Source organism: Drosophila teissieri, chromosome X, assembly GCF_016746235.2.
Source record: "Drosophila teissieri strain GT53w chromosome X, Prin_Dtei_1.1, whole genome shotgun sequence".
NCBI lineage: Eukaryota > Metazoa > Arthropoda > Insecta > Diptera > Drosophilidae > Drosophila > Drosophila teissieri.
The window spans coordinates 18618954-18628092 of record NC_053034.1 but is presented as its reverse complement, the minus strand read 5'-3'; the positions used below and the strand labels follow the sequence as shown (position 1 = coordinate 18628092).

The following is a 9139-nucleotide window of genomic DNA, read 5'->3' as shown; positions in this document are numbered from 1 at the left end:
AATTATGGAAATAAGAACGCATTTGGTTTAGTTTTGTTAAGCATAAATATATATCATTTATTCCTTTTTTTTCTGTTTAATGGTCTTCAATTTGCGCACATCAAATGTTTACAACAATTGTATTCATTTACAAGTTCGTTTAGTTGTTTGTAGTTTGATGGAGTTTTAGACATTTTTGAAATGTTTTGGTTTGATCGCACGCATCCACTCGTCCTCGAATCAAAAGCTCGGCTTGCAACATATCGATTTGTTTCACAATTAAGTAGAAGGATTACACGAAAGGGACAAATTTAGCGAGAAAGTGTGCGATTTTGAGAGTGGGTGTGTGTAATATAAATGCTAATGTGTTGTGTGGGGTTTATTAGTGTAAACAAAACGTGTAAGATTAGCGATGATGTTAAACGAGAGTTCATAATTAAAAAAAATAGGATCCTAGAACAAGAATACTTAAGCGCCTAGCAGTAGCCCCTGTCGGGAACGCGTCGGCGTGGAGCGCAGCGGATGATGTTGTCCACGCGCAGGATCATCTCGGCAGCCTCGGAGGCGGACATCAGGACCTGGCGCTTCACGGCGAACGACTCGGTGATGCCCAGGTCGCGGACATCGGCCACCTTGCCCAGCTCCATGTCCAGACCCAGAGTCTGCTTGCCCTGGGCGTGGCCGGCGCGCAGCTCCGAGATCAGCTGAGCTGAATCGTAGCCAGCATTATCGGCAATGGCCGTGGGCAGGGACAGCAGAGCACCTGCAATACGAATTACAAAAGGCATTCATTAGAAAGACTGCATGCATATGATACGGATATGGATATGGATTTAAGAAACTTACGGGCAAAGGCCTCGATGGCGATGGCCTCCTTGCCGGGTGTCTCGGCCGCCTTCTTCAGCACGGCGGTGGCCATCAGAGCCTCGGAGCAGCCGCCACCGAAGATGATGCGCGACTCCTTGACGGTGGCCGCCAGCACGCAGAGGGCGTCGTGCAGGGAGCGATCAGCCTCGTCCAGAATCTGTTGGGTAGCACCGCGGATCACGATGGTGCAGGCCTCGCCCAGCTTCACGCCGCTGAAACGCAGCAGCGTATCCTCGCCGATCATCACCTGTTCGATGACATCGCACTCGCCCAGCTTCACCAGCGAGGGATTCTCAAAGGTGGAGACAATCTCGCCGCCGGTGCAGTAGGCCAGACGCTCGATGCCATCGAAATCGGCATGCTCGATGGACATCACCTGGGCATCGGCGAACAGCTGCTCCGGGTAGTTGTAGATCAATTGGCGGTTGATGAAGACGTTGCACTTGTGCTTCAGGATCTTGTCCACCTTTTCCTTCATCTTCTCCTTCTCGGCCATCTCGAGGTCGGCGATCTTGGCCAGCGAATCGACCTTGATGCTGCTGCCGAACACCTTAATCTTATCGGTGTCCATGGGCGTGTTGGCAATCAGGATTTTGGCATTCTCAATCTGCGGTGGAGAAGAGCAGCCAGGTGGTTCATGGATGAGCTTATGTTCTGTTAGTTGGTCATTGAAATGCACTTGGACGGCCGACTTGTCACGATGATGAGGCTGCCCAGCAAACTCGTCAAAATGGCTGTGATATGAAGTCAAATCCACATAGCTCACAGTCATTTTGACGCGTTAATAGACAGCAGGGGTAAACGACGAATCCATAACTGAGTAGCACGAGGAAACTAGCAAATCACTTACACGCTGTGGCTGGTGCACGCCGGGCTTCTTGTCCAGCAGGAAGCCCTCGTCCAGGAAGGAGTCTCCCAGAGTGCCGCCCGACTTCTTGATGATCTGTATGGACCTGAGCTCACCGGAGCCCTTCAGACGCAGCACAGCGTCCACCGCCAGATTGGCGAAGAAGTCCTTGTGCTGGTGCAGGATCTTCGAGGAGAGCGTGGTGCGGGCAATGTTCAGCAGGTCGTTGCGGAACTTCTCGTCGCTGGCCGAGTTGTCCTGGGCGGCGGCGGTGAGCGCCTCCAGAGCCACCTGGGTGGCCTGACGCCAGCCAGAGACGATGATCTGTGGGTGCAGCTTCTGTTCGACTAGCTTCTCCGCCTCACGGAGCAGTTCCGAGGCCAAAACGGTGACCGAGGTGGTGCCATCGCCCACCTCCTCGTCCTGCACACGCGACATATCGACCAGAATCTTGGCGGCCGGATTGTCCACACCGACGGCACGCAGAATGGTGGCACCATCGTTGGTCACCTCGACCTGGCCGGCATTGCGTCCGGTGGCCACCAGGATCTTGTCCATACCCTTGGGACCCAGGGTGCTCTTCACCAGATCACCAATGGCGATCGCGCCAATGAACGAGGACAGACGGGCCATCTCGGCCTTCTCCTCCTGCGCCTCATTCTTGAGCACGCGCACGGGATTCAAGGACATCTCCTGCAAGACGCCACACGATCAATTAGTGAGAATCATTTCAATTGCTAGCTCCGCTCCAATAAGCACCAAGTTTATGAATTGCACTTTGTGACAGGAATAGAATGTTCTACTTGGGATTCGAGTTAATTACGAAAAAGAATTTTCAAAAAAGCCATGACTTTTCTACTTTTAATAGCGAATTAATCACACTTAGTCACCCAAAATGTAAAGAATTCAGTGACATGAGTTCGTTAGCTTCTTTTGCTGAATAAAATCAGTTCGTTTGCTTCTTTTGCTAAATAAAATATTTTTTAACAATTAACTCTTTTGCATTTGAATAAAAAAAAGGGATATGGCGATGCCAAGATGACATTTGAAAACACCATTATGATATTTTCATGGAGAGATCAAGAATGCTATCTTGACAGTTGCAGACGGCGCACCAATATGCTGCAGTTTCTGGCGAGGATTGCCTGCTTGCACGGCCAAATTTGAAGTCACTGCAAACCAGATGCGTTTGTGGTGCGAAAATACACAGAATATATATATATTCTATGTCAGATTGTTATGGTTTTTCTCTCCGTGCAGGCATATCGCCTCGACCTAACCCCCAAAAAGTGGAGGGCGAGAGAGCGGCACCGAGTGATTCATGATTCATCGGCAGCAAAAACGGCGTGGAATGCATCTGGAAGGTTCTCCGTCTGCTGCCCGGCCCGATCGCGGCTAGAAATCTGGCGACAGCGCACGTTCGCCGAGATCCCGTGGTGAGAAGCAGAAAGTTCTCGAAGTGGAAGCGAAATCGGAGTCCATGGCTCACGTGCAAGCCGCCTGTCAAAATGGCTTGCGCTTCGTTCACACACACCCGGCAAATGAAAACGCCGAATTGGCCGGAATTATCAATGAAAACTGCCCGAATTCACGCAACGCCACTCGCCCGCACCGTAAACCACACGAATAACTCATTTGTTTGTTTTAAATTTACCATTTTCTCTGCGTAATTAGTCGGTTTTTGATCACAGAATTTTCGAATACCACACGGGCGCAACAAAGCGACAAAGAAAATGGTGGAGACAGTCGATGGTTGTTATCGATGACACTCGGCTATCGGGTGGAAATACCGACAACGAAAAGGTGCTAACGCGTGCACTAATTTAAATACCAAAAGTAGTATTGCCGAGCACTAACTATCGATATGTCTGTAGCTATCGATATTTTGAGCGCTAATTTCGAAGCTTCCAAAGAAAGCAAAAATTTGAGGGAAAACACTTTGATGTACTTAATTTAAGTATATTTGCAATCAGGTAAACATAGGATGCAGCAGTCTAGCGCGAGCTCAGGCCTCGCTTTCGCCCTTGGCAGCCAGAGCCTTCTCCGCTTTCTTGGCCTTCTTAGCCTGCTTCTTAATGAACTCGCTCTTGTCGAGATTGTTCTGGAAGAAGGTGGTCTCCTTGCGGGCCTGCGACACCTCCGTGTGGAGTCGCTGCTTGTGCACCGCCTGCTCGTAGTTCATTCGCTCGGTTAGATGGACCCACTTGAAGCGCGGCAGGTACTTCATGCTCCACAGCGAGTCGTAGAACTGCGACTTTTTGCGCGTGGAGATCTGCTTGTTGTTCAGCAGGGGAACGATCTGTTTGGCCACCCGTTTCGACTCGAATTCCACCCAGCCCTCGGTGAAGTGGATGTTATAACGTTTCCGTTTGTTCTTCTTCGCCTTGGCACCTAGAAGGATTCAGATTAATGTACATACTGAGTAGTCAGTGGGCCCTGGATGCCACTTGTTCCACTCACTTGACAGCTTCTCCGGCTGCAGATAAACCCTTCCAATGGTTCCGAACTCGCCTAGGATTTCCCGCAGGCGTGTCACATTCATGTGCTTGGGTATATTGGATATGTAGATGATGCCTTTCTTGCGTTTCTTTGCGGGAGCAGCGGAACTGGAGGTGGCTTTGAAGTTGGCCAGGTCCATTTCATCGTCGTCATCCGAGGGATTTGGTTCATCTTCCTCTGGTTGCGGCTCATCCGAGCGCGCCTCCTCTGGTTCACTCTCTTCCACATCCATGGGAGTGGGTTTCTGTTTTGGCTTTGTTTTCTTTTTCATTTTCTGCATTGTATTTTGCGTTCTCGTGGACTAAATAAATTTTGTAGTGCACGCTATTAGGGATGGCAGTTGGCGGGCGATGTTATTCTATGTTCTTATCGGATGGCTATCGATGTTTGGGTACCCTTTAATCAGAGAAAGTATGTCGGTTCTCCAAGCATTTTGTTCTCATGTAGAGAATAGAATAATGCAGTTCGACCACCATTCCCAATGAGAATGTAAAATAAGAAAATATGGGATATATCTTAAGTTATCTCTCAACAATCCATTTAATTTACATTTTGAAGATTCAATACTACGCTTCTGGTTTCTCCGAATCGGCGACGCCAGCTATCACGGACTCCTTGCTGATGTCCAGAAACGAGGCCTGTGACATCTCCGTATCGTCCTCCTCCTCCTCGATCTCCATCTCGAAAATGGTCATCTTGCGCTTGCGATCGGAGAGAACGGTGGCCACCTTCCTGCTGCCCGAGACGGCCAACATGTCGCACAGTCCGTCCAATCCCTTGAAGGCGGCGCCATCGACAATGTCATGGATGCTGTGCGTCACTGTGGTCTCCTTCAGCTTGACCAGCGGCCCCATTTGGTGCTGTGTGCTCTGATTCCGCGCCGCGCTCAGTGAGAATTGTACAAAGAAGCTATGCGGTCGCATGCCAGGTCCCGCATTTGTGGACTGAGCGAGTATCGATAGCGAGGATTCATTGTAGAACTGCAGGTCGACGAAGCGTAGGTAACAGAAATCTTCGTTCACGGATGTTGTGAAAAGTCCTGGCTCCAGTTTTATCCTGGTGCATCGCACCCAGCCATCGCCCGCTCGACTAAACTCGAGAATCATGGCCTCCTGCCAGCTAATGGTGCAGGCCAACATGTCACTCCTGGCCGCTTCGTTAACGTAGTAGCTGCAGGTCACGAACTCCCTATCCTTGAGGTCCTCGCCGGGCTCCATGGGCGGCAGGTCGTTGCATATCACCGTCGAGGACAGCTTGAAGCTCCCGCTTATGCTCTCCGTTGGCTTGTGGAACACCGCATCGATGGCATTGAACATCTTGTCGCGCTGCTGCACAAGCGACAGGTTCATGTCGTGGGGCACAAACAGTTTGCAGTGGCTTAGGCATTCGTTCTCGGCTACCATCTCCTCCCACAGCTGGCTGGGATCCTTGGGATAGGGCTGTGTCAGGTAGGCATTGTCCAGATACTGGCCCACTCGCTCCAGATTAAATTTGCTGCGAGCAGGCGGCGGCGTTTCGAAATGCGGATCCAGTTCGTCCTCATCATCGCTGCGATCGTCCAATTCTGGTTCCATGGAGCAGAGGAAGTCGGCCATGGCAATGTTCTCCTCCTCGGTAAGCACCAGGTCATCGGGAATCTCTTGATGCGACAGCCGGAGTATCGTGAATATCATCCACGCGTGAAAGAGCTTCATGTCGTACACCAAAGTGTCGATTGTTCGCTGCAGCTCGTGTACTTTGAGTACGAATGCTCCACAGGCTCGCATCGCTTCGTTGGCCACATCCGGAGAGATCAGGGACTGGAAGGGATGGGAACAGTAGTTGCAATTAATGGAAAACCAGCTAAACCACAACCTCCAACTTACTTCAAAAAAGTGCGACATGCGTCCGAATCCCGCGATTGTGTTGAGGAAATAGAACATGTTTACGGCGGATCCGTTCAGCTGCTTGAACACTAGGCCCTGCAGATTGCTGAGACTGAGGTCCACCGAGTTGGCAATCTTCTTGAAGCCCTTCTCCGAAAGAGTCCTGCAATGCGTACATATCGATATGATGAGCATGATGTTCGACTAATAAATAAGCAACTCACTCGAACAAAAACTCCTCTACCTCGAAGGTAGCGAATCCAAAGACATGCAGCTCCAGAAAATGGGCAGAGATCAGTCCGTAGGGCTGGGAGTTGGCGTACTTGGTTAGCTTGTTGTCCATCTCCAGCTGCACGGTCTCCCAGGCCTCCGTCAAACATTGTTGCGTGTCATTAATATAGCTGTGCGCCAAACTATGGTTAGTAAAATAACTTATTGGCGAATAATTGCATTACTTCTTCGTTTCCAGTATGTGGGCGCAATGCGTTGCCAGCTCCAGCATGGGTGCCATGCACTCCTGCAGCACCTGGTTGTGAAAGTGCAGCATCTTCAGTTCCTGCCCGTCCCGCAAAAGAGCATAAATGGCATTAAAGTCGCCGTTCAGCCGCACATCGTACACATCGAACTGCTCCGGATGCAGAATGTGCTGGGTGAGATCAATGCTTCCGGCCTGCAGGGCTCCCAGCAGCAGTAGGTGCACCTTGCCGCTGCGCATTATCACCACCAGAAAGCAGGGCGATCCCTTTGGAAAGGACTTTTGGTCCAGTGATTTAAGGCAGGGATCAATATTGGTCAGTGGCTGCAGCTTGGGCAGGAACCGGCGGTGTTTATCCTTGGCACTGCATGTGTAGGTTCCTGGAATGGGTGTTTAGAATACAATGAAATCCACATTGCGACATATGCAGGGCTCGTTTACCTAGGCTCTCCTGCGAGTTTATGGCCTTGCTGAAGTACACCTTCTTGATGTCGTCCTCGTAAATGAGGCCCGAGATGATCGTCTCGCTCTCGGCGTCCAGGAGCGCCACCTTGCCGTTGCTGTAGCCAACGGCCAGTAGTGTCTCGTCCATTTGCCAGCTGAGCGAACGCACCCGCACATCCTCGCCAGGCGTGGGAAAGGTGACAATCTTCTGCCAGTTCAGCCGCTGGATGACCACCTCACCTAGCCACAGGAGAAGGAGGATAAGCCCACTGGCAGTTTATTTCGTTTCTTGGCGATTCCGGAGGCAGATGCTCACCCTTCTCCGTTCCGTAGGCAATCAGATCCATCTTGTTGTTCCACTCCATGCGCTCCACAATGCAGGACATGTTGCGGGCGCCCAGAAGCTTCATGGAGCTTGTTTGCGTCATCTTTCCACGCTAGGACTTGCTCGCGGCGTCTTTACTTTACATCAAATACCTCAATACACTTGGAGTTTAATATTTTAGTTTACACTTTGCCGGCGCCTGTCGAAAGCCTATCGATTAATCCGGTTATCGATCAGAGATGACCGGAAATAATAGCTATTCAAAATAGGTTTTCCCAATCAGCAATTTTCAAAATGTTTGCATGTCTAAAATATTTGTATAAAAACATCTTTGACAGCGAGAAAGAATGCATAGTTTGAGATTAAAACTTCTGTTTCATTGTACTTATGTGCACCTTGGCAAATCATCCGCTTGCACAATTCCGTTTTATTCATAAAAATGTTTGTGTCTTAACAATCTACATTTGTAGTTTTAAATGCTTTAGTTTAATGGCTGCACAAGGTAACACATAATGATATGCAAAGTAAAGGATTATAAGGAACTTAATAACTGCCTGGGTTAAAAAAAAAAGCTGGCCACAAAGGCGCCAGTTGGACAGCACAATTGGCGTCTCTTGATTTCCGCGGAAAAAAATTTTCAATTTAAATTTAAGATTATTTTGACTTTACAGTGGTCAAGAAATTAAATGATGTTTTGAATAGAAGGTTGGTCCTTCGGTACGCTCTTCATAAGTCCTTTCTAACACATACGGTTAAATGCGTGTTATGTGCTTATACAACTTTTATGGGGTTCAAAAGTAATGGTAAATGTTTAAAAAAATTGTACAGTTCAACTTATAGATTAAGTATATACTACCGCGGACTCCCGCCAGAACTTCAGCTTATCCATTTTTCTTTGTATCTTAAGGGCTACGCTACGAAGTATGCATATCGTATAAAGCCGGTGTGTATGTATCCACATAAGCGGGTAATCCGGAACAGTCATCTGTGTCTGCCACTCAACTAGTCATCTGCATCCGGCTGTCCATTGTCCAGCTCGCTGCTCTCGTCCGGCTTGGCGCTGTCGTCCTGATTAATGCTGCCAACGGGGCTGGCCGGTTCGGGATCCTCCTCGTCACCGCCATCTGCGTTGCTGCCGCCACCGGTGGTGCCCACGCTGCCGGGAGCGGTATCATCGCCGGCCCCACTGCCGCCGACGGAGCCCAGGCCGCCGGAGGATCCTAAGTTGCCGGAATTGCTATTCCCATTGCCGTTGCCGCTGCCCGTGTGCCAGGTGAGGCGCTCCTCATAGAACTGTATGACCACCTGGGGACAGCGAATGTTGGCCAGCTTGGCGGGCACCAGGTCAGCGTGATCGCTGCCCTTCCACTTCATCAGGAACATCAGGTGGCCGGATGAGTCGGTGGCGCCCAGTATCTTTGATGGCTCCAGACCGCGCTCGAAGCCGATCAGCTTCTTCTGCTCCTCGGTATCGTCCTCCAGGAAGCTCTTGCGCTTGCTGCGAATGGAGTCGGGTGTGGAGGAGGTGGACAGGCGCTTCTTGGTCTCCTTTTTGTTGTTCTTCAGCGACTCCTCGAAGTTGGCTATCAGGTCCGGACAGTCGAGATTCTCCACCGGCTCCCAGGTGTTCTCGCTGCGCGGATAGCCCTTCCATTTCAAGTAGTATTCCGTGCGCCCGTTCACCGTTCGCTTGTCCTCGACGCGTTCCACTGAGAATTCGGCCATTGTTTTGCGTTTATTTTGTTATTCCAAGTGCGTATTTTGTTATTTTCTTGGCGTCCAAAACTTATTTATACGTGCGATTATAGAGACGGAAGAAGAAGAAATCAAGATGGGCA

The 9139-nt window shown here is 50.0% G+C and overlaps 4 protein-coding genes across 5 annotated transcripts; all 4 read right to left on the bottom strand.

The window, feature by feature from the left end:
- Positions 1 to 26: 26 nt before the first annotated feature.
- Positions 27 to 3501, bottom strand: LOC122623393 (T-complex protein 1 subunit beta). Its single transcript, XM_043802533.1, has 4 exons — positions 3348 to 3501; positions 1697 to 2386; positions 826 to 1453; positions 27 to 742 (listed from the first exon to the last, which is right to left on the bottom strand). Exons 1-4 carry the CDS (start codon positions 3348 to 3350, stop codon positions 456 to 458), a joined length of 1608 nt encoding a protein of 535 aa, XP_043658468.1. The 5' UTR covers positions 3351 to 3501; the 3' UTR covers positions 27 to 455.
- A 135-nt stretch (positions 3502 to 3636) lies between these two features.
- LOC122624421 (pre-rRNA-processing protein esf2-like) lies at positions 3637 to 4535 on the bottom strand. The gene is made up of 2 exons (XM_043803953.1): positions 4154 to 4535; positions 3637 to 4084 (listed from the first exon to the last, which is right to left on the bottom strand). The coding sequence occupies exons 1-2, from the start codon at positions 4470 to 4472 to the stop codon at positions 3699 to 3701; spliced, it is 705 nt and encodes a 234-aa protein (XP_043659888.1). The 5' UTR covers positions 4473 to 4535; the 3' UTR covers positions 3637 to 3698.
- A 174-nt stretch (positions 4536 to 4709) lies between these two features.
- Positions 4710 to 7500, bottom strand: LOC122623831 (anaphase-promoting complex subunit 4). Of its 2 annotated transcripts, none has more exons than XM_043803178.1 (6): positions 7293 to 7500; positions 6974 to 7216; positions 6513 to 6912; positions 6282 to 6458; positions 6058 to 6220; positions 4710 to 5991 (listed from the first exon to the last, which is right to left on the bottom strand). In XM_043803178.1, exons 1-6 carry the CDS (start codon positions 7402 to 7404, stop codon positions 4759 to 4761), a joined length of 2328 nt encoding a protein of 775 aa, XP_043659113.1. In that variant the 5' UTR covers positions 7405 to 7500; the 3' UTR covers positions 4710 to 4758. The 2 variants fall into 2 exon arrangements, with proteins under 2 accessions (XP_043659113.1, XP_043659114.1); XM_043803179.1 differs by having other exon boundaries at positions 6288 to 6458.
- A 213-nt stretch (positions 7501 to 7713) lies between these two features.
- Positions 7714 to 9134, bottom strand: LOC122623909 (chromobox protein homolog 3). Its single transcript, XM_043803286.1, has one exon. It carries the CDS (start codon positions 9024 to 9026, stop codon positions 8304 to 8306), a length of 723 nt encoding a protein of 240 aa, XP_043659221.1. The 5' UTR covers positions 9027 to 9134; the 3' UTR covers positions 7714 to 8303.
- Positions 9135 to 9139: the final 5 nt, after the last annotated feature.

Bases quoted from the DNA above. Each gene is read 5' to 3' on its own strand.
- LOC122623393 (XM_043802533.1), bottom strand. The intron at 1,454-1,696 runs GTAAGTGATTTG...TCTCCACCGCAG, and splicing joins GCGTGCACCAGCCACAGCGT to ATTGAGAATGCCAAAATCCT. The intron at 743-825 runs GTAAGTTTCTTA...TTCGTATTGCAG, and splicing joins CGCCATCGAGGCCTTTGCCC to GTGCTCTGCTGTCCCTGCCC.
- LOC122624421 (XM_043803953.1), bottom strand. From the start codon at position 4,472: ATGCAGAAAATGAAAAAGAAAACAAAGCCAAAACAGAAACCCACTCCC. The intron at 4,085-4,153 runs GTGAGTGGAACA...GAATCCTTCTAG, and splicing joins GCAGCCGGAGAAGCTGTCAA to GTGCCAAGGCGAAGAAGAAC.
- LOC122623909 (XM_043803286.1), bottom strand. From the start codon at position 9,026: ATGGCCGAATTCTCAGTGGAACGCGTCGAGGACAAGCGAACGGTGAAC.
- LOC122623831 (XM_043803178.1), bottom strand. From the start codon at position 7,404: ATGACGCAAACAAGCTCCATGAAGCTTCTGGGCGCCCGCAACATGTCC. The intron at 6,459-6,512 runs GTAATGCAATTA...TTTGGCGCACAG, and splicing joins CACATACTGGAAACGAAGAA to CTATATTAATGACACGCAAC. The intron at 5,992-6,057 runs GTAAGTTGGAGG...CATCCCTTCCAG, and splicing joins GCATGTCGCACTTTTTTGAA to TCCCTGATCTCTCCGGATGT.